The 23998-nt window shown below is 43.2% G+C and overlaps 2 protein-coding genes and 1 long non-coding RNA gene across 9 annotated transcripts in view; 1 reads left to right on the top strand and 2 right to left on the bottom strand.

Annotated features, from left to right (window-relative positions):
- The window catches only part of LOC142599148 (SWI/SNF-related matrix-associated actin-dependent regulator of chromatin subfamily A member 2), a 686065-nt gene that overhangs the window by 70542 nt on the left and 591525 nt on the right, over window positions 1-23998 (bottom strand). The window lies entirely within an intron of this gene.
- LOC142599154 (proprotein convertase subtilisin/kexin type 5-like) overlaps window positions 1-23998 on the bottom strand; it is a 287421-nt gene that overhangs the window by 66039 nt on the left and 197384 nt on the right. For both annotated transcript variants that reach the window (XM_075738888.1, XM_075738886.1), the window contains 2 exons: window positions 20847-20947; window positions 4555-4658 (listed from right to left, as the gene is read on the bottom strand). In XM_075738888.1, the coding sequence (XP_075595003.1) occupies window positions 4555-4658; window positions 20847-20947 (205 nt within the window). The remainder of the gene's footprint in view (window positions 1-4554; window positions 4659-20846; window positions 20948-23998) is intronic.
- LOC142599232 (uncharacterized) overlaps window positions 1-23998 on the top strand; it is a 537129-nt gene that overhangs the window by 363009 nt on the left and 150122 nt on the right. The window lies entirely within an intron of this gene.

The raw sequence follows: 23998 nt of genomic DNA, 5'->3' as shown, positions 1-23998 counted from the left end.
AGGCACCTGAAGGAGGCTGTGGCCCCGTGGGAAGCCCGCGCTGGAGCAAGCTCCTGGCAGGACCTGTGGATCCGTGGAGAGAGGAGCCCACGCCAGGGCAGGTTTGCTGACAGGACTTGTGACCCCGTGGGGGACCCACGCTGGAGCAGTTTGCTCCTGAAGGTCTGCACCCCGTGGAGGAGACTCACGTTGGAGAAGGTCATGAAGGTCTGTTTCCCGTGAGAGGGACTCCATGCTGGAGCAGGGGAATGATGAGAGGAGTCCTCCCCCAGAGGAGGAAGAAGCGGCAGAAACAACATGTGATGAACTGACCGTAACCCCCACTCCCCGTCCCCCTGTGCTGCTGAGGGGGGCGGAGGTTGAAGCCGGGAGTGAAGTTGAGCCCGGGAAGATGGGAGGGGTGGGGGGAGGTGTTTTAAGATTTGGTTTTATTTCTCATTCCTCTACTCTGTTTTGCTTAGTAATAATTAAGATGAATTCCCTCACTAAGTTCGGTCTGTTTTGCTCGTGATGATAATTAGAGAATGATCTCTCCCTGTCCTTATCTCGACCTGTGAGGTTTTTTTTCGTTGTACATTTTCTCCCCTGTCTAATGAAAGAGGGGAGTGATAGAGTGGCTCTGGTGGGCACCTGGCCCTTAGCCAGGGTCAACCCACCACAGTCATCCAGGCAAGTTGGACCACCATGGAGAGAGGTATCCAGTAACGGAGGGAACTAGACATGTGGGAGATGGTTTATTATGACTCGGACAATCTGCAGTTACCCAGAGATCCAGATGAAGTCCAATGCACCTGACCCATGTGGCAGAGATTTCTACAGAGCACACCGCCAGCGTATGCCAAATCATTTGCAGTACTAGCCTGGAAAGACAAAGAGGCACCAACAGCGAATGAAATGGCTGGCCAACTCTGGAAAAACGAAGAAAATCTCTCTTCCTCCCTACGGGCCTGTGTCTCAGCTGTGGAAAGACTGAAAAAATCTGAAAACCTGTTTCAGAAACTGTCCCGGGAGGTCCGGCAACTCAAAGAGGATATGTCCAATTATCTGGTTGTATGGACCAGTATCTCAACTATTAGGAGTAAGCATTCCTCTGCTCAAGAGAGAGGATATAGAGGATATACACCCTGTGGTTTTACCTGTGTGACCACGGGGAGTACATGAGGAAGTGGGATGGAAATCCTACCTCGACCCTAGAGGCACGGGTATGCGAATTGCAAGGAAAAATAATCTCAAATGGGTGTTCTTCCAGGAAAATTGCTGCTCCTGTTTCCAATGGGTAGTTCCCCAGACAGAGTAGGAGGACAGATCTTATGGAAGGAGCTTCTGATTTGTATTTACAAGAAATGAGTAACAAGGATGAGATTCGAACCGATGTGTGCCACACAAACACATTCATCGGTAATGAATACTATGAACACAACAATAAGAGCCCTGTCTCCAGCCAAGTGGAGGAAAGGGACAACTGGGTTTATTGGACTGTGTGGATCCGATGGCCTAGCACATCAGATCCACAGGAGTACAAGGCCCTAGTGGACACTGGTGCACAGTGTACCCTAATGCCATCGAGCTATGAAGGGGTGGAACCCATCTCTATTTCTGGAGTGACAGGGGGATCCCAACAGTTGACTCTGTTGGAGGCTGAAGTCACTCTAACTGGGAATGAGTGGGAAAAGCACCCCATTGTGACTGGCCCAGAGGCCCCATGCATCCTGGGCATAGACTTCCTCTGGAGAGAGTGTTTCAAGAAGCCAAAAGGGTACTGATGGGCTTTTGGAATAGCTGCCTTGGAGATGGAGGAAATTGAACCATTGTCTAGTCTGCCTGGTCTCTTGGAGGACCCTTCTGTTGTGGGGTTGCTGAGGGTTGAAGAGCAACAGGTGCCGATTGCTACCAGAACTGTGCACCAGCAGCAATACCGCACCAACAGAGACTCCCTGATTCCCATCCACAAGCTAATTTGTCAACTGGAGGGTCAGGGAGTGATCGGCAGAACCCACTCACCCTTTAACAGTCCCATATGGCCAGTCCAGAAGTCCAATGGAGAGTGGAGGCTGACAGTAGACTATCGTGGCCTGAATGAAGTCACACTGCCAATGAGTGCTGCCGTGCCAGATATGCTGGAACTTCAATATGAACTGGAGTCAAAGGCAGCCAAGTGGTACGCCACAATTGATATCGCTAATGCATTTTTCTCGATCCCTTTGGCAGCGGAGTGCAGGCCACAGTTTGCCTTCACTTGGAGGGGCATCCAGTACACCTGGAATCGACTGCCCCAGGGGTGGAAACACAGCCCCACCATTTGCCATGGACTGATCCAGGCTGCCCTGGAAAAGGGTGAAGCCCCTGAACACCTGCAATACATTGATGACATCATTGTATGGGGCAACTCAGCAGAGGAAGTCTCTGAGAAAGGGAAGAACATAGTCCAAATCCTGCTGAAAGCTGGTTTCGCCATAAAACAAACTAAGGTCAAGGGGCCTGCACAGGAAATCCAATTTTTAGGAATAAGATGGCATGATGGGCATCTTCAGATCCCAATGGATATTATCAACAGTATAGCAGCCATGTCCCCACCAACCAACAAAAAGGAGACACAGGCTTTCTTAGGTGTTGTGGGTTTCTGGAGAATGCACATTCTGAATTACAGTCTGATAGTAAGCCCTCTCTACCATGTAACCCGGAAGAAGAATGATTTCAAATGGGACCCTGAGCAACAACAAGCTTTTGAACAAATTAAACAAGAAATAGTTCATGCGGTGGCCCTTGGGCCAGTCCGGGCAGGACCAGATGTAAAAAATGGGCTGTACACCGCAGCCGGGAAGAATGGCCCTACCTGGAGTCTCTGGCAGAAAGCACCAGGGGAGAGTTGAGGTTGACCCCTGGGGTTTTGGAGTCAGGGATACAGAGGATCCGAGGCCCGCTACACTCCAACGGAAAAGGAGATATTGGCAGCCTATGAAGGGGTTCGAGCTGCTTCAGAAGTGATTGGCACTGACGCATAGCTCCTCCTGGCACCCCGACTGCCAGTGCTGGGCTGGATGTTTGAAGAGGGGGCCCCCAAATTACTGAAGAATGAATGTCACGATGATGGAACTAGAACGAGCCTTAGCAATCGGCGCCCACTGACTTCCTTGGAAAAATCAACGTCTTCAACCCGCAGACCATGAGCATGGACCACACCAGATACATAGCTGTGAGTTCCAGATGCAGCATGCAACAATCCAACAGCACATGTCATCACTCCTGCCCTGAGAGACTGTTATGACAGATGGAGCCCAAAGTCACAGACTAAATGAACTCAATGGACACCATAGAGGGATTGCCTATAGACTAAGGGAATGATGTCTCTGTGTGTGTGTATATATCAAAGACAGGGAAAATGGTGGTGATTAATTGGGAAGTGTAGGAGCTGGGCATGACGTAGATGGTATGGAATAAGGGGTGGATAATGTCCTGGGTTCGGCTAGGATAGAGTAAATTCTCACCAGAACCTGGGATGGGACACAGGCAGGACAGGTGACCCAAACTAGCCAAAGGGGGTATTCCATACCATGTAACATCATGCTCAGTATAAAAGGGGGGCTAGTCGGGGAGGGGTGGTGTGCCTCCAGGGCGGTGGCTCTGTCTGGCTTCGGGAATGGTCTGAGCGTGAGGTCTATTGTGTATCACCAGTTTTGTGTATTCTGTTATAAGTACTGTTGTTATTTCCCCTCCCTTTGCTGTCCCAGTAAACTGTCCTTATCTCAATCCACAAGGTTTTGCCTTTGTCTTCCCGTTCTCCTCCCCATCCCACCCGGGGAGGGGGGAGGGGTGACCTAGGGGCTGCATGGTGCTCGGCTGCCAGCTGGGGCTAAACCCATATTGAAATACAACATGTGGATTGAAGGTCCAGTTTTAACCCATCTTGAAAATACATGTCTTATTTAGTGGTGCAATTGTGTACTTCTGCTCACATTATAGAAGATACAGTCTAAAGCGGTAATTTTAATGCAAAAATATGACACTACAAAATTTTAGAAACCTACATTAGAGTTGATTGAAGAGTATGATTTTTATCACATTAAAAATCTTGATAACTCAACATTTGTTTTTGTCCTAAATCTTAAATATTGAAAAATGTAGGGTGATTAATATAATTTTGAAATTTGAGAATACTGTTTTGTCCTTTTTTAATCAAAATTGTCAGCAATCCTAAATGAGAATGTGGTCTGAATCCAGTAACTGCTACAACTCCAACTCTAGGCTATTTTATGAGTATACTAACTAAACAAGGAAAAAATTTAAAACACCTAATTCACTTAGTTTTCTACTTGAATTGCACAAATTAGGACCAAAAGGGACTACCAGGATCTGGCCAATGCCTTTTGTAGCTGCATTTTTTATTTTAGTCATTTTTAGAGCATTTCTTTATAAAAGAGAAAATAGGCCCCTTTTGTTAATGGAAAGACTGAAATCTTTGCACAACACAGGTCAACCAAACTACATGAGATTATTTCCTCTTAAAAAATGTCAAATATTATGTTGCCTTTGACAAAGAAGAAAGGAAGCTCTCACCCTTATAACCAGCTGCATTGGTTTTCCAGTCGTTAGCATTCAGATGTCCTGTACGTGAAGTTCTGACAATAATATGCTGTATGTCTCTCCAGGTCAGAAATGGACTATGAAAAGGGGGAAAGACAAAGTAAAAAATCAGACATTTTACCAGAATGGAGGGATAAAATATCCAAACAAAAAAAATTGCAATTTCTCTTCCCTGCTGTCCTTTGTTCTATTCAAAATAGCATGTCCTAATTTTAATCATTTATTCAGCTAGGCAGTTTGCATTAAGCAGACTATAAAGATATATAAGCAGTACTCTGTTGCATAAAACTTCTAATGCTTTGCTGAGCAAGGGAACAAAAAGAAGTACATTTCACCCAAAGGTAATTTGTATGACCACCAACCACTATATGTGATTACCTACCTTGATCAGTGCAAAGATAAAGAAAAGCAAATTGATGGCTCACTGAATAGCTTTACTAAATCTTAGTAACTAAGCCCTCAAGCTGGAAATTCCTTTAGATTTTCAACTCTTATTGAAGCTATTTCAGATGACTCTGTTATTCACTTGTATATTACCCTGGGTTTCGGAATTTGCTGTGGCTCCACATATTCTTTAAGAAGCCCAAATTGCCAGTACTGAATTTGAATAGTTTCAGAGCAAGTGTCTGATAGCACAGAGGTGAATTCCTTTAACGGATTCCTAATAACTTGTCTGCGATGACAGTGAAAGACAATACATCCTTACTATGAAATTAGACTATGAGTCTAGTCATTAGAAATTTCAATGAGAATTTATTTGGGAAACAGATATAGGGTAATAAGAAACATACAGAAATATCCAATTCTTCTATGAGTCCCCCTAACACTGGAAGACAGAAAAATCTCACTCAACTCTCTGATGCGCACAGGCAAATGCTGTGTTGGTTGGCTTCTGCCCCACCCCCCACCCCCCGTAGTGTTTCACATCTTCCAGAACTTGTTTTCTCAAAAATATTTATTTATTTAAAATACTTAGGTAATCAGCGCTGTATGGCATTTAACTATAGAAGTAGAATCTTGCTTATCCTGTGAGCTGAAATCAAGCTATTAAGAAATAATCAAATACATGTTCAGGAGAAAGCAGTAGGACACAGAAGTTATTGCAAAGTTATTGACCTGTTTATAGAAAAACTTGACCCTATCTTATCCACAGTGCACATACAGACATATACTGATGGGTATTAAGTAAAAGGGAGTTCACCTGTCTGGGTGGAAATACAGAAAATGAAAATCAATTATGTTTCAGAACCATGGTCTATAATTCTATATAATGGAGAAAAACTTGGGATGTAAAGGACATTCACTCACATATGACTTTCACAAATTTTACTTTCCAATAGCCTTATAATCTATATGCTTCAAATCAAATAGGAGTTGCCAAGAAAAAATCAGGCTGCTTTTATACAACTAGGTTGTAAGGGACAGTCCAAAGAAGGGTACTGAATCATTTAACTATACACATTTTTCTCACTTCCCTTGCAGTAATGCCATTTTATTTCTGAGTGCATCTTTTCCATTACAGAACATTTCCTAGTGGGTGTCTGGGGCCCATGGGTATGCTGATGCAACCTAGCACCTTTCTAGCTACAGTTGGGACATCACAGGAAGTGGTGTATATTTTTCCGGCATCAACACAAAAAGTCCTGTTTTTATGCTAGCTGTTGAAACATAAAGTGGAGCTGGAATAATCCGAAGAACAAAAATTATTTATCACTGAATCTCTGATTGATTGTAAACAGATTTTTTTGTAATTTCTTCTAAGCCACATAAATTTGTGACCCTTTAATTTCTCTGTGACTGTGTACAAGGTGTGAGGGTACTCTTATATTTAAATTATGTAATTTTTCTGATGCCTTCTGGCCCTGAACATTTATTAAAACATTAATATGCCCATAGATACAGTTTTACCTTAAGGTGGAATTTCTCACACTAGACCATTGGACTAGAATGCCGGTAATACTTTATCCACCTGAGCTGGTAAAAACAACTGCAAAAAAAAAGAAATGTCATTCATGAGCATTAAGGGCTTGTAAGATAGGGTATGCTTGGACTGTTATGTAATATGCTTCAAGAAAAAAATCAATAAGATATTATACCAGCTCAGGAATTCTGTTCGGAACCTGTGTAAAGTCTTAAAAAAAAACATTTCAGGCCTTCAGGAAGACCTCCAGGAATCCCAAGAGTTGCATTCTTTATAATCTGGGATCTAAACAATCTGTAATTACATAAAGCAAGCTGTCCGTGCTACTGGTAAAAAATAAGGCACTAAAAATACTATCAACTTTAAAATGAGAGTTTCAAGATAGGGTACACTCAACTGATTATTTAAAGAATGGTGGATAAAGGATATAAGGATATAATAGCTTCCACTTGATAATACTAAACTCCCATAAATTGGAATTAGTCATCCAGTCAGAAAATCATGGTATCAAAATCATGGTTTACTTTTAAAAACAAAACCCATGTCAGATCTTGAAAACTGAGTTATTCACTGTTGTATCTACCATCACCATCCTTATGTAATCATAAAAAATAGAGCAAGAACTTCTGGGGCAGAAAACCTTTGATCAAAGGTCTGATTTCCAGGACACAAAAAGATATATAGTTAGATCAATGTCTCTTATACAATCTCCACATCTGTTTGCTTACTCTAGTATTCATGAGATACATGTTTTTATATTTTCTTCTCAAGGAATGATAGTTTGTTACATCTAAGAGATTTAACAGCATAAGAAAAACATTCAAACCGATTTCTATAGCCTACTATAGGACCTTCACTACACTAAGGATTGCGTTATTGCCAGATTGAAATTTCCTCTCTAAAGTAGACACCTCATTTGAAACACAATAGGTCTACAATTGTTTGCCCATAATTTCTTCCAGACACTTTAACAACAAGCAAACAAAAAAAGAAACTGGGATGAAGTCAAAATAGCAGTTCTTTTGGAGAAAGAAGAATGATTTTTTTTTTTTATTTTGTTTTTAAACAGGACAGCTTAGCAGCCAATTTTAAAGCATCTGAAAAAATCACAGAATTGGTCAAATATTTGTAAAACATACCAAAATTCCATTCTAAGTGAGTAAACAGTTGTTTGCTAGCCATGTGGTCCACAGATTCAGACAAGATGTCATTGATGTTAATTGGTTTACCACTTGATTAATCTCAGAAGAATTAATGGCTAAACATCTTGAAATGAACAAATACATTATCAAGAACACTACTAACTCTGCTTGATAGTGGATTGATTTAAAAAACTGGGCAATTTTCTTTCAAGAAAAATTTTTTTATGGATCTCATCTGAAATTGTCATGGGATTATACATATCAGACAATACTCACAATCATGTCAGAATAAGCAGAAGTGAGAACAATTATATAAAAAATTGTTTGTTCAACAGACAAAAGATAATGTACATTGTGTCCTCAACAAACTATTTATATTCTGAGATACAGTTGTCTTCTTTCAGGCTTCTCAAAATGTTAATGAAACAAGGCAAATGAGAAAAAATGAAACAGTAAGTATATTAAATTATATTACAGTAATATTAATTTGAGATTAAACTATATCTTTAAACAAGAACAAATATCATTATTCAAGCTGCTTAGAAATAGTAGATCATTATTTTTGGCCAAATCTGATTTTTCATTCCACAAGTGGTCTCCCTAGAGACAATTGGGCTAATCCAGGAAAAACTGGAGCAACTGATGCCATCTACCTGGACTTGTGCAAAGCATTTGGCACTGTCTTGCATGACATCCTTGTCTCTAAATTGGAGAGACATGGATTTGACAGGTGGACCACTCGGTAGATAAGGAATTGGCTGGACAGTTCCACTCAAAGAGTTACAGTAAACGACTCAATGTCCAAGTGGAGATCAGTGGTGAGTGACGTTCCTCAGGGGTCGGTACTGGGACCGGCACTGTTTAACATCTATGTCAGTGACACGGACAATGGGATCGAGTGCACCCTCAGCAAGTTTGCCGACAACACCAAGCTGTGTGGTGCGGTCGACATGCTGGAGGGAAGGGATGCCATCCAGAGGGACCTGGACAGGCTGGAGAGGTGGGCCCGTGCGAACCACATCAAGTTCAACAAGGCCAAGTGCCAGGTCCTGCACGTGGGTCAGCGCAATCCCAAGCACAACTATAGGCTGGGTGAGGAATGGATTGGAAGCAGCCCCGAGGAGAAGGACTTGGGGGTATTGATTGATGAGAAGCTCAACGTGAGCCCGTGAGTCCAGAGGAGGGCCACGAAGTTGATCAGAGGGCTGGAGCACCTCTCCTATGAGGACAGGCTGAGAGAGTTGGGGTTGTTCAGCCTGGAGAAGAGAAGGCTCCGGGGAGACCTTATAGCATCCTTCCAGTACCTGAAGGGGGCCTACAGGAAAGCTGGAGAGGGGCTGTTTACAAGGGCAAGTAGTGACAGGACAAGGGGTAATGGCTTTAAAATGAAAGAGAAAATATTTAGACTAGATAGAAGGAAAAAAATTCTTTACTGTGAGAGTGATGAGGCACTGGAACAGGTTTCCCAGAGAGGTTGTGGAGGCCCCTTCCCTGGAAGTGTTTAAGGCCAGGTTGGATGGGGCTTTGGGCAATGTGGTCTAGTGGAGGGTGTCCCTGCCCATGGCAGGGGGGTTGGAACTAGATGATCTTTGAGGTCCCTTCCAACCCAAACCATGCTATTATCTAAAAAGTAGTCTCTATGCCCTACATATCTTGTAGTGCAGTGGGCGATACAAGTTTTAAAATTACAACTTGCGTTCCACTAGTTTCTGCATGACCCCATCCTTAAGGGGCCTATGGTAAATTTATAAACAAAGCATAACAAACAGTTGTTTATTCACACTTTCCCATCATTTAGAAATCAGCCAACTTGTCCCCTGTTATCTGCAACCCTATTATCTGCCCTAATGACCCCATGAACAGGAATATTGGCTGTGTTAATGGGAGTCATTCTTCCGTAGGTTGCCTAAGGAGTCAGTGTGAATACATCTATTGCAACAGAGGATTTTAAGAGGGATGAGACATGAAGATGTCCTCTGATTGTTGTGCCTGTCCTGTGCATAAATATCTAAATGGTGTACACCATAACCATTTTATTCCTGAAAATCAGGAGTTACAGAAATGGACCCTAGTGTTTAACAATCCAGTCATGCATATGAACACATACAACACACACTTTTGACATCTCGCACTCTTACAGGTTCTGATGATCATGTACTCTGCAAATAACCTAAACTCTCTGCTAGAAAAGAATATCATGTCCTTGCTGATCACCATCTAGCTCTTTCACTGTAAATGTAAACTTTTTGTTTCTGCTCTAGTGGTCTTTTCTTTAGCTGATCTAGTACTGATCATTCAATTAATGTATCAAACAAAACTTTACTTTATTTGATTGCTTCAGAATTAGCTCTCAGTTCTGTGCTTACTTTTATTTTCTAGGTTCCAGACAGCATATCAGGAATTTCTCATTTCAGCTACTGATTTCTGATTGCTATTCAATTTCACCCAATGATATACATTTGAAAGAAAGCCAGGACAAACTTAATCTGGCTAAAGCCAAGACTCTCTTAAAAAAATTAATTGCAATTGAAAATACCATAAGTTACAGGTCAAATATTAGTTGCATTAAGGGCATATGCAATAGACCTCTGTCTATAGAGATGTGCAATTAATAAAATTTTGGGAACATATCTTTCTAGGATCAAAACTGCTGTCAGTAGTCTGGGTTTTTTTACACTAATTGTCGCAGTTCTTTTTTTCCATCAATATCTTAATTTAGGTACTGGATCAATGTGGTGGGTTGACCCTGGCTGAGGGCCAGGTGCCCACCAGAGCCGCTCTATCACTCCCCTCTTTCATTAGACAGGGGAGAAAAGGTACAATAAAAAAAAAAAAACTTACGGGTCGAGATAAGGACAGGGAGAGATCATTCTCTAATTATCGTCATGAGCAAAACAGACCGAACTTAGAGAGGGAATTCATCTTATTTATTACTAAGCAAAACAGAGTAGAGGAATGAGAAATAAAACCAAATCTTAAAAACACCTCCCCCCACCCCTCCCATCTTCCCGGGCTCAACTTCACTCCCGGCTTCAACCTCCGCCCCCCCCAGCGGCACAGGGGGACGGGGAGTGGGGGTTACGGTCAGTTCCTCACACGGTGTTTCTGCCGCTTCTTCATCCTCAGGGGGAGGACTCATCATTCCCCCGCTCCAGCGTGGGGTCCCTCTCACGGGAGACAGTCCTTCACGACCTTCTCCAACGTGAGTCTCCTCCACGGGGTGCAGACCTTCAGGAGCAGACTGCTCCAGCGTGGGTCCCCCACGGGGTCACAAGTCCTGTCAGCAAACCTGCTCTGGCGTGGGCTCCTCTCTCCACGGATCCACAGGTCCTGCCAGGAGCTTGCTCCAGCGCGGGCTTCCCACGGGGCCACAGCCTCCTTCAGGTGTCTCCACCTGCTCCGGCGTGGGGTCCTCCACGGGCTGCAGGTGGAATCGCTACACCCCCTCATCCTCCCTCCATGGGCTGCAGGGGGACAGCCTGCTTCACCATGGTCTTCACCACGGGCTGCAGGGGAATCTTGCTCCGGCGCCTGGAGCACCTCCTCCCCCTCCTTCTTCACTGACCTTGGTGTCTGCAGATGTTCTTACATCTTCTCACTCCTCTCTCTCTGGCTGCAAAAAAAAGCGCTCTCTAACTGTTTTTCTCTTTCTTAAATATGTTATCACAGAGGCGCTGATTGGCTTGGCCTTGGCCAGGGGCGGGTCTGTCTTGGAGCCGGCTGGCATTGGCTCTATCAGACACAGGGGAAGCTTCTAGCAGCTTCTCACAGAAGCCACCCCTGTAGCCCCCCCGCTACCAAAACCTTGCCACGCAAAACCAACACAATCAAGAGAGATGGAAAGACACCAAAAACAAAATGCTGACTAAAGCTCATTAAGAGCACATAATACAAACCAATTACATTCTAAAGTTTCCTGACATACACCAAAGATCACTGTGGAAAGACACACTGGATCCATCCATTCCAACAGTCACTAACAAACTAACTTCAGTACATCATTAATATCTTAAACATATGCACCTTAAACAGCTCAAACTCACAAATTCTACAACTTCAGTTTTCCATTTAAAGCTATAGCTTTTAAAAATTCTTTTCAAGGTAGTAACATTTGCCTTCCCAACATCATCTTTAGTAGTTTATGTTTGGCTCAACTTTATACCATTCAGTTTATATTAGTGCAACATCTCCATCCTAGTCTCTTCATGAGTCAGAGTTTAAAGGCTTGTTGACTGGCTATAACCATCTTTTGGATTATCTTCTTATTATTGTATTTGGGACATAATACAGGATACTGGTGTACAAATTTAATAGTCTGTTAACTGCAAGCAGTGGGCTCAGAGCATACTTAGATACTTTGTCCTACTTTGTTTTTTTTATAATATTGTACAAAGGCAATTCTTCCTAGAAACAAACAACGATGAAGTGGAGAGCTGAGACAGAGGTGATGACTGATAGCTCTTCTGAAAAACTTCCTCGGAAAGCTATTTTGAAGACTTTGAAAAGGAGGAAGCAGAGATATATTGGCAGACATAAGAATGGCAGGATTCCAAATACAAGAAACAGGATGTGAAAGACATGAGATGAGAACAAACGAAAGATGGAAATGAAACGATCAACAAAGGCCATTGGAATGGAACAAAGATGGGTGTGGTGTTGTGCCATGATCAAACTGATCATTTAATATGCTAATTAAATTAAACTAGATTAATCATTTCTGGATCTCCAAACCTTTCACACTTTATTTGGTTTTGCCAAGTTATCCCAAGTTATGCTTCTTGTCAACACTTTACTGTTGCTTAGATAGGTTCAGATTTTTGTACAGAAAAGGTTTTGTTGTTAGGAGCCAAAGCTCTTTAGATTTTATTTAAAAATAGGAAACTATGTCTTCATTTTAACTAAAAAATAAATTTATTTGCTTCTTTCTGTTGTGATTTCATGCATTATCTTCAACTAAGCATAGCAGAGCAATAAATAACCTTGAGATGCTAGATTTGGTGAATACCATTTTTCCTTTCAGAATTGAGCACTCCTTTCAGTGCACCTATATGGGGTGATGGTCTGTTGTTCCAGGTCAGGTAAAACCTTATGGTTACTTGACATATTCTAGCTCTTCTCACAAATACAGATTCTGTGCTGATATCTTGGTCAAATTCCAAAAATTATAGTTAATGACCTCTTACTCATCTAACTTCCTAAAGCAGTAGCAGCCTCTGCCTTTATGTTTCCATATATGCTGAAATATTCTGAAACAAATCTACAGTTCACATTTTATTTTTGAAAAGTGGGAAATTACATTCCTGAAAGAGCAAGTGTGCTATTTTTAGCTATGGTACTGACTTACAGAATAGAGTTAAAAAGCAGACATGACAAAGAAGTTTTGCTCAAATAATATTATTATTTAAAATTATTCACACATTTGTAATTGATAGCCCTCTGCTGCAAAAGTGACACTGTGCATCCAGTTTGTTAAAGCTTTCACTTTACCCAATTTAAAGAAAATGTGTGGTCTTTTAGTTCTTTCTTCAGGGAACAAGACTCTGAAGTGTGCTCACAAAAGAATAGAGAGTAAGTGCAGTTGTGGTATGATGTGATGGATATATTTCTTCAGACTAACAGCAGGATAAGAAGCAATATGTCCACCAGCAATGGTGTATTTGTGTACCCGTATCAAATCTGCAGTGCACACAGTGATGGCAGAGTCCAGAGCCTGCAGAGTATCGGCCTTTTCCCAGAAACAGAAAATAGAAAGTGCTAATAAGAAAACAATCAATTTCCCATTTGCATGTGGATAATGATGGCTTTCTGAGGAGAAATCCCTTAAGAGGTATAGGTACCTGCGTCACATTCCTTACTGTGCCTTCTCCAGAGGAAGAATGAAATGGGACTACCCAAAAGACAGTGTGCATAGTCTGCTGAGGGACAACAACATGGAAACAACAGCAAGAAAAACCCTGGGTCAGTTGCTAGTTTTAGAATTAACTGTGACTGTACATCTAGGGAAGCCTTACATTATCTTAGGTTAATACAGGCAATTATGGTTAGCATGGTACCTAGGCTATTGATTTAATATGCCTGCCAATTCCAGTGATGCTGTACTACTTTTAATGTAGTAGAGCTATGATACTCTGTCTCAAAAGTCTGCAGGGGGACTGCAATCCAGTGAATCTGCTTCTCTTCCACTTTACTTGTTTTTCTTCTGCTGTAAGACACAGAGCAAAAAAGACAGGCTTCCCATTCTCAAGGTTGGTGCACGAATGGCCATCAGCACCTAATAAGAGCAACTTCAGCAAAAACCCTAATCAGCCTCTAAAATCTGAGGCTGGGGAACACTGAGTGAACCAAGAAACTATAGGGAACAGAGCTGCCAAACTCTTAAAACTCTCAACGTAGCACATGCCAACTGAGATTTTTCAAAAACATATAAAAGGTATTGCCCTGGCACCAGAAGAATGCCTATCTACTTGTTCTATTTCTAGCTATTGCTCCAAAGCACAGACACACTAAATCTCAATGCAAAAGTTAAAAATTAACACAATCAAACTTTTTTAACCTAGACTGTGGTGGGTTGACCCTGGCTGAGGGCCAGGTGCCCACCAGAGCTGCTCTATCACTCCCCTCCTTCACTAGGCAGGGGAGAAAAAGTGCAATGAAAAAAAAACCTCATGGGTCGAGATAAGGACAGGGAGAGATCATTCTCTAATTATCATCACGAGCAAAACAGACCGAACTTAGAGAGGGAATTCATCTTAATTATTACTAAGCAAAACAGAGTAGAGGAATGAGAAATAAAACCAAATCTTAAAAACACCTCCCCCCACCCCTCCCATCTTCCCGGGCTCAACTTCACTCCCGGCTTCAACCTCCGCCCCCCTCAGCAGCACAGGGGGACGGGGAGTGGGGGTTACGGTCAGTTCCTCACGCGGTGTTTCTGCCGCTTCTTCCTCCTCAGGGGGAGGACTCATTGTTCCCCCGCTCCAGCGTGGGGTCCCTCTCACGGGAGACAGTCCTTCACGACCTTCTCCAATGTGAGTCTCCTCCACGGGGTGCAGACCTTCAGGAGCAAACTGCTCCAGCGTGGGTCCCCCACGGGGTCACAAGTCCTGTCAGCAAACCTGCTCTGGCGTGGGCTCCTCTCTTCACGGATCCACAGGTCCTGCCAGGAGCTTGCTCCAGCGCGGGCTTCCCACGGGGCCACAGCCTCCTTCAGGTGCCTCCACCTGCTCCGGCGTGGGGTCCTCCACGGGCTGCAGGTGGAATCTCTACACCCCCTCATCCTCCCTCCATGGGCTGCAGGGGGACAGCCTGCTTCACCATGGTCTTCACCACGGGCTGCAGGGGAATCTTGCTCCGGCGCCTGGAGCACCTCCTCCCCCTCCTTCTTCACTGACCTTGGTGTCTGCAGATGTTCTTACATCTTCTCACTCCTCTCTCTCCGGCTGCAAAAGCGCTCTCTAACTGTTTTTCTCTTTCTTAAATATGTTATCACAGAGGCGCTGATTGGCTTGGCCTTGGCCAGGGGCGGGTCCGTCTTGGAGCCGGCTGGCATTGGCTCTATCAGACACAGGGGAAGCTTCTAGCAGCTTCTCACAGAAGCCACCCCTGTAGCCCCCCCGCTACCAAAACCTTGCCACGCAAAACTAACACATAGACTCAGTTTAAGAAATGGCTGGAAGGGCATTTTCTTAAAATCTTCTTTTAAAGCAAGTTACATGGAAATTTTCAGACCAAACAATTACTCTCTGGCAAGGTTAGATATAATTGAAACCAGGACCTTAAAATGGGAAACACTGGGCAACCTTAACTCAGGGAAGTACTTCCAATTTGATCTCAATAAAATAACTGAAATTGCAAAAGTGGCACGGGTGGTTAAAGCTCAAGAGAAACATAGGTTCTAGATTAAATATTTATGTTTACAGTTTAAAAATACTTCATAGAATCATAGAATCATGGAATCATAGAATCATAGAGTGGTTTGGGTTGGAAGGGACCTCAAAGATCATTTAGTTCCAACCCCCATGCCATGAGCAGAGACACCTTCCACTAGACCAGGTTGCCCAAAGCCTCATCCAACCTGGCCTTAAACACTTCCAGGGAGTGGGCTGCCACAACTTCTCTGGGCAACCTGTTCCAGTACCTCACCACCCTCACAGGGAAGAATTTCTTTCTAACATCTCATCTAAATCAACCCTCCTTCAGCTTAAACCCATTACCCCTTGTCCTGTCACTACACTCCCTGATAAACAGTCCCTCACCAGCTTTCCTGTAGGCCCCCCTCAGGTACCGCTAAGCTGCAATTAGCTCTCCCGCAGCCTTCTTTTCTCCAGGCTGAACAATCCCAACTCTCTCAGCCTGTCCTCAGAGGAGAGGTGCTCCAGCCCTCTGATCAGCTTCGTGGCCCTCCTCTGGACTCTCTCCAACAGCTCCATGTCTCTCTTGTACTGGGGCCCCCAGAGCTGGATGCAGTACTCCAGGTGGGGTCTCACCAGAGCCGAGTAGAGGGGCAGGATCACCTCCCTCGACCTGCTGGTCACGCCTCTTTTGATGCAGCCCAGGACACGGTTGGCTTTCTGGGCTGCAAGCACACACTGCTGGCTCATGTTGAGCTTCTCATCAATCAATACCCCCAAGTCCTTCTCCTCAGGGCTGGTCTCAATCCATTCTTCATTCAGCCTGTAGTTGTGCTTGGGATTGCGCCGACCCACGTGCAGGACCTGGCACTTGGCCTTGTTGAACTTGATGTGGTTCGCACGGGCCCACCTCTCCAGCCTGTCCAGGTCCCTCTGGATGGCATCCCTTCCCTCCAGCATGTCGACCACACCACACAGCTTGGTGTCATCGGCAAACTTGCTGAGGATGCACTCGATCCCACTGTCCACGTTGCTGACAAAGATGTTAAACAGTGACAGTCCCAGCATTTTCCCAGTCCCTGCCTTTGCCTTCTGTGACCTGGGCAGTGTGGCTCAAGCATTTGCCAGTGAAGAATGAGGCAAAGAGGTTGTTGAGTATCTCAGCCTTCTCCATATCCTGGGTAACCAGGTCACCCATTTCATTCCGGAGGGGGCCCACGTTTTCTCTCATCCTCCTTTTATTGCTAACATACCAATAGAAGCTTTTCTTGTTGCCCTTGACATCCCTGGCCAGATTTAATTCTCTCAGGGCTTTGGCTTTCCTAACCTGATCCCTGGCTGCTTGGACAGTTTCTCTGTATTCCTCCCAGGCTACCTGCCCTTGCTTCCACCCTCTGTAGGCTTCCTTTTTTTGTTTGACTTTGCCCAGGAGCTCCTTGTTCATCCATGCCGGCCTCTTGGTGTTTTTGCTTGACTTCCTCTTTGTTGGGATGCATCGCTCCTGAGCTTGGAGGAGGTGACCCTTGAATATTAGCCAGCTGTCTTGGGCCTTTCTTCCTTCCAGGGCTTTGTCCCATGGTATTCTACCAAGCAGGTCCCTGAAGAGGCCAATGTCTGCTCTCCTGAAGTCCAGGGTAGTGAGCTTGCTGCATGCCCTCCTCGCTGCCCTGAGGATCTTGAACTCCACCATTTCGTGGTCACTGCAGCCAAGGCTGCCCTTGAGATTCGCATTCCCTAAGATTATATCAGCTTTTCAATTGTAATTTCTTATTTTCATGGCTATAATTCAGCAGCAAAAATGTATTCTATGTTGAATATTGGCCCATTTTTTCTTTGAAAAAGCAACATGAAAAAAGGAAATATAAACTTGCTGCTACAAATTACACACCATTTGAAATTACTTTGTGTACAAATTTTTTACTTCCTTCAGAGGAACTTAGTGTCCTCAGAGGAAACCAGTTTTTGTCAGAATTTAATAGAATCAATCTCTTAGCACTTAGAAACATTTGATTTCAAGCAGGATTTGGAGTGGAGCATGACAACTTACACCTGCAAATATAATCCAATGCATGCATAAGATTTTGAAAGACAAATTTACCTGATAAAGCTCTAATATTTCTGCTGTTACATAAAGCACATTAAAGATACATATTAGACATGAAGAGCAAAATCCTGTAGTTGAGAAAACTTTTCTGAGTTAAAGGTAAAAGGACTAAGGAGGTATATCTACTTTTTTTAAAGCTGTGGAATTTAACCCATTAGAAAAGATAGACTGCTTGCTTCACACAGAAGTGTGGGGGTTTTTTCATATTTTATTAAGTTATGTTCATACTAGCCCAGCACTGTCCCAGTACTTTTTTTAACATTCAAGAACACAGACTGTGAAAAGGAACCTGATACATGCAAGAGGTGGCCTGCAGAGTACAGCAGATCCTGGGCAGCACTGTGAGGGTACCATAAGCCGTTGTGCGGATACCTTAAACCATTCAGTGGAAATTGCCTGTGCTCAACACCATTTCAAGTTATTTCAACACCGAGTACTCTGCCATCATTTCCATTGTGTCATCTTTCCTGCATGTATAATGAGCATGCTAATCTTTCCTGACCTTGGAAGGGCACTGTGACTTTCTATGACCAGAGTCTGTAAAGCAATTTGAGATCCCTGAATAAAAGGTGACAGATCTATCCATATAGACAATGCAATCATCAGGCACAGTCAACGGGTTCACAAAGGGAAAGTCCTGTTTAGCTAATTTAATATCCTTCTAAGATAAGGTCACCTGCCTAGTGGATGAAGGGAAGGCGGTGGATGTAGTTTTTCTGTAATTTAGGATCATAGGATCATAGGATCATAGGATATCCTGAGTTGGAAGGGACCCATAAGGATCATCAAGTCCAACTCCTGGCTCCACACAGGACCAGCCGAATCAGAGCATATGGCTGAGAGCATTATCCAGACGCTTCTTGAATTCAGTCAAGCTCGGTGTTGTGACCGCTTCCCTGGGGAGCCTGCTCCAGTGCCCGACCACCCTCTCAGTGAAGAACCTTTTCCTGATATCCAACCTAAACCTCCCCGTCGCAGCTTCATGCCGTTCCCTCGGGTTCTATCACTGGTCACCAGAGGGAGGAGATCAGCGCCTGCCCCTTCGCTCCCCCTCATGAGGAAGCTGTAGGCCGTGATGAGGTCTCCCCTCAGTCTCCTCTTCTCTAGGCTGAACAAACCAAGAGTCTTCAGCCTCTCCTCGTACGTCTTCCCCTCTAGACCCTTCACCATCTTTGTTGCCCTCCTTTGGACAGTCTCCAATAGTTTGATGTCCTTCTTGTACTGTGGCGCCCAAAACTGCACGCAGTACTCGAGGTGAGGCTGCACCAGCGCAGTGTAGAGTGGGACAATCACTTCCCTAGACTGGCTAGCAATGCCGTGCTTGATGCCCCCCAGGATACGGTTGGCCTTCCTGGCAGCCTGGGCACACTGTTGACTCATGTTCAACTGGCTGTCGACCAGGACCCCCAAGACCCTTTCAGCATGGCTGCTCTCCAGCGTCTCATCGCCCAGTCTGTATGTATAGCCAGGGTTGCCCCTTCCCAGGTGCAGAATCCGGCACTTGCCCTTGTTAAACCTCATGCGGTTGGTGATTGCCCAGTTCTCCAATCTGTCCAGATCTCTCTGCAAGGCCTCTCCACCCTCGATGGAATCAACAGCTCCTCCCAATTTGGTGTCATCCGCAAACTTGCTCGCAACACCTTCTAGTCCTACATCCAAGTCATTTATGAAAATATTAGAAAAGAACTGGCCCTAAAATGGAGCCCTGGGGAACCTCGCTAGTGACTGGCCACCAGCCTGATGTAACCCCATTTACCATAACTCTTTGGGCCCGACCCATCAGCCAGTTGCTCATCCATCGCACTATGTTTTTGTCAAACTGTATGCTGGACATTTTGTCCAGAAGGATGCTGTGAGAGACAGTATCGAAAGCTTTACTGAAATCTAAAAAAATGACATCAACTGGCTTCCCTTGGTCAACTAGATGGGTGACCTTGTCATAAAAGGAAACTAAGTTTGTTAAACAGGCCCTTCCTCTCACGAACCCATGTTGGCTGTGACCAATGACTGCGTTGTCCTTCAGGTGTTTTTTAATAACTCCCAGCATAATTTTCTCTGTAATTTTCTGTCTCTCACAGCATCCTTCTGGACAAGTTGTCCAACTGTGAGATGAGCAGGTACATGGTGTGCTGGGTGAAGAACTGGCTGAATGGCAAGGCTCAAAGGGTTGTAGTCAATGGGGTTACATTTGGCTGACAACCGGTCACCAGCGGTCAGTTCTAGGGCTGGTTACAATCATTACTTTTAACAATTGAGTTGAATGCACCATTAGTAAGTTTACCGATGATACCAAACTGGGACGTGCTGTTTACTCTCTTGAGGGACAAGAGGCCTTGCAGAGGGATCTATATAGATTGGAGCATTGGGCAATCATCAATGGCATGAAATTTATCAAGAACAAACGCCAGACTCTGCACCTAAAATGGCGTAACACCAGGTACAAGTATAAATTGGGAGAGGAGTGGCTGGAGAGCAGCCTTGCAGAAAGGGATCTGGGGGCGCTGGTTGGCAGCAGGCTCAATTGGAGTCAGCAGTGTGCCCTGGCAGCCAAGAGGGCAAACTGCATTCTGAGGTGCATTAAACACAGCATAACCAGCTGATCAAAAGAGGTGATTGTCCCACTGTATTTAGCATAGGTGTGGCCTCACCTTGAGTACTGCGTGCAGTTCTGGGCCCCACAATTTAAAAAGGATGTTAAGGTCCTTGAATGCGTCCAGAGGAGGGCAGCAAAGCTAGTGAAAGGGCTGGAAGGCATGTCCTATGAGGAGCAGATAAGGACTCTGGGCTTGTCTAGTTTGGCGAGAAGGAGGCTGAGGGGCGGCCTCATTGCTCTCTCCAGCTTCCTGAGGAGGGGAAGTGGAGAGGGAGGTGCTGAGCTCTTCTCCCTGGTATCCAGTGACAGGATGTATGGGAATGGCTCAAAGCTGCATCAGGGGAGGTTGTCAGACTTGATATTAGGAAAAATTTATTTACCAAGAAGGTGGTCAAACACTGGAACAGGCTTCCTAGAGAGGTGGTTGGTGCCTCATGCTTGCCAGTGTTTAAGAGCATTTGGACAATGCCCTTAATAAGATGCTTTAATTTTTGGTCAGCCCTGAAGTGGTCACACAGTTGGACTAGATGATTGTTGTAGCTCCCTTCCAACTGAACTATTCTATTCTATTCTATTTATGAGTTGGTTGCTTTAGGGGGGTTGGGGGATGGTGTTGTTTGGGGTTTTTTTTTTCAGAATATAACTCAGATCTTACTTTGCTTCCAGTGCCAGTGCAATGATGCCTGCAGCCATAGGTGCAGAGGCTGAGGTTCCAGTATGGCTGTCTGTGCAACGCTGCCTCAGGTCTGTGGTGATCTGGAAGAAATTGAATGTGTGAAATTTAGAACACAGTTTCAGAAATCAGAACAGGTTTCATTTGTTCGAATGAGTCACATATAAGTGGAGGGTATTTCCTTCTTTCATTTCAAGGAAAAAAAAAGACTTTATGTATTCAGTGATTTGAGATGTTCACATTCTACATCATAGAGCTTGAAGACATTCATGAACTTGGAGAATTGTTATCTATCACACTGAAAATGTAAGTTAGTCTCAGGTTTTTTTCATGGCACGACCAACAAAAGATTTATAAGTTAGAAAAACCTGCACAGGGTTTTATAACAGCATGGTTAGAACTCTTCCCTTCTATTTGCATTTATAGAGGACTTCCCATCCAGGACTCTCAAAGTGCTTTACAAATAGGAATTAATTAAACCTCACAGTGCTCCCATCATACAGACTGATTATGCCCATTGTAGAGACTACAAAACAGAGGTAGTTAATTGGGTTAACAGAGGGGTTAATTGGGTTGCCTTAAGTCACGCTGGAAGTATGTGAGAGAATAGAATAGTTATGCTCATGCTAAAAGTGCTGTGTTTAATCCATAGTCCCTTTCTTCCTGTTTTATGCAACAATTCACATGTAATTAAGTGACAACTGTAAATTTTGATGTCATCACAGATTTGATTTAGAGATCACCTATGCTGCTATTTATTTTTATATGTGATCTAAATTGATGTATAAAGCCATAATGTGCAATACCAACTAAAGAGACAGTCTTCTACTTAGTGTTAGGATGTTCCTGTCTCATAAAGAATTTTAGGTAGATATTTTCTGTAATACAATAAATCACACACAAAAATATATTTATTCTGAAGCTACTTCTTTCAGGCAATATTAATCTAAAGAGATCCTAATTTATACTTTCTGAAGATGTTCCTAGGAAGAGCAAGGCAGTAGAGACAAGAATTCACTACCACCTAACAGAAGCTCAAACAAAATCCATGTGCATGTTAGAACACGTACTAGCAGACAGCAGTCCACAGCATAGAAACTTCCAAAAAGGTGGTAGACAATGACCTGTGAGGCCAAACCTTATTCTCAGCATTTCAGTTGATACTTCAGATTCAGTCACTAATAGACATAAAATATCTGCCTATGAAGGGCAGAGAAGTAACTTATGCAAAATTCTTACCTAGATAAGAAAAAAAGTTGCTCAAAATATATTCACTAGCATCCTACTTCACTTGCAAAGCAGACATGCACAAAGATGCAGGAAGGAGAGGATCAAAAATCACAAAAAAAGTACAGGATGTAAAAATATCTGTCTGGCTTTGAAGCTGGAAGCTATGCAAAATATGATCTAAAAAACTAAACACATGCCATCTGAGAACAATAGAATCAATTGTAAATAGGAGGTATAGGTTTCACACATATGCATTAATATTCAGAAGTAGATATATTACATGATTCATATAAGGCTGCTGAAAGTTTTAGTGACATGTAAAGATGTGCAGGCTAACACAAAAGACTTCTTAAAGAGAAGTTAACAGGACCTATGAAGTGATTGTTGAAAGCAGGTGGAAGTGAAACAAAATGGCAGGTTCTATAAATTGAAAAGAATGGATTTATAACGTTATGCCCTTAAATTTACCAAAGGCCAGATTCAAGAATACTGAAGTCTAGAAAGGATCTTTTTTGCTCTCTTATTTAATATCCTTCATATTTGTACACACTTTTTCATTAAAAAATTCTTTTATCTATTACCAACTAAAAGTTGAATCCTACAAATAAAATGTTCATATCTTTTCTTTATCTCTCTCCTTCCTTCCTACTAATTGTTCATTAATTTAGACAATGAAAATTGTGTTGCAAAACCTATTTGCATACATGTTCTATAAATGCCCTGAAAATGTTGAGAGATTAAACTGCAGCAGTAACAGCCCTAAGACTACACTGTCTATATATGCAAATGCAAGTCATTTTGCAGATGAAATTAAAATGGCCAAGGATTACAGGATGACATACATCAGAATAGTGATATGCAAGCTTCAGGTATCCCTTTTGGAAAAACATTGGTCAAAGCAGTAGCAAGGAATGGGAGGGAGGCTAGGAAAAAGGAAGGGCAGAAAAAGACTAACACATGCTTGTCTCTTTCACAGCCTGGTGACTTGTTCCCTGCCAAGTGTTGCAGCAGGCACTTTCCTTAGATGACTGAAGGATAACAAAGCCTACAGGAGCTCAGGCTTGGAGAACTGCCTTCATAGCAGCTTTGTCCTAAAAGACATTTTCTAAATATAGTGAAAAGCGCACTGCATTGTGCTACCTGTGTTTCTGATCCTCTGGAAGAAGAACACACTTCCAGAGTGGTTTTATGTCCTGTACCTACAGATATCAAGCATAACAAAAGCATGACCCTTCTTTATTCTGCAGTGTTGTCTCTCATGTTCTAAGCAGACATTGTGGAAGGAGTTAGAACTACAGCCTCTTATCTCAGCAACTATTTGAGCAGAGAATGTGTTAAAAAAAACAACTTCCTAAGCCAAAAAAATATTTGAACTATTTCAAAGGTAAGTTACTGACAGGAGCTGAGATGTTTAAGTGTAAATTAATTCAGAGATCTAATTCATGTTTTCCAGCACTATAGATTCATTGTCAGAGAAGTCTTTTGTCTGCCTTGAGAAAAAAAAGAGGACAGGACCACCCACAGGCCAGCAAGTTTCAAGAAGTAAAATAATGCTACAAATTCCTGAACCACATGAGGGTAACATCATTAATCACAATAAGAGGACACATGATACTTGACAGCATCATGAAGCTGTCACTAGTGTACGTTAGCTCTCATTCTATTCAATGGGGGGGTAGGAGCAGTAATTTTTTAATCTTTTGTTGAGTGCAACACATTTGTATGCATCAAATACCATTATAACAATGGCTGTTCTATGAAAATGCTGATGAGATTATCCATCATCAGTCCATGTAATATTTCTAGGGCCCTGAGTTACATTCACTTCTACCACTTCTGAGAACACTAGATTTGACTGAAGGCAATGACAATGTATCTGGTACTGGCATAGTTTAATCAATATG

This window comes from Balearica regulorum, chromosome W, assembly GCF_011004875.1.
Source record: "Balearica regulorum gibbericeps isolate bBalReg1 chromosome W, bBalReg1.pri, whole genome shotgun sequence".
NCBI classification, from domain to species: Eukaryota; Metazoa; Chordata; class Aves; order Gruiformes; family Gruidae; genus Balearica; species Balearica regulorum.
Note: the sequence above shows the minus strand (reverse complement) of the source record. Positions and strands in the feature narration are given on the sequence as shown.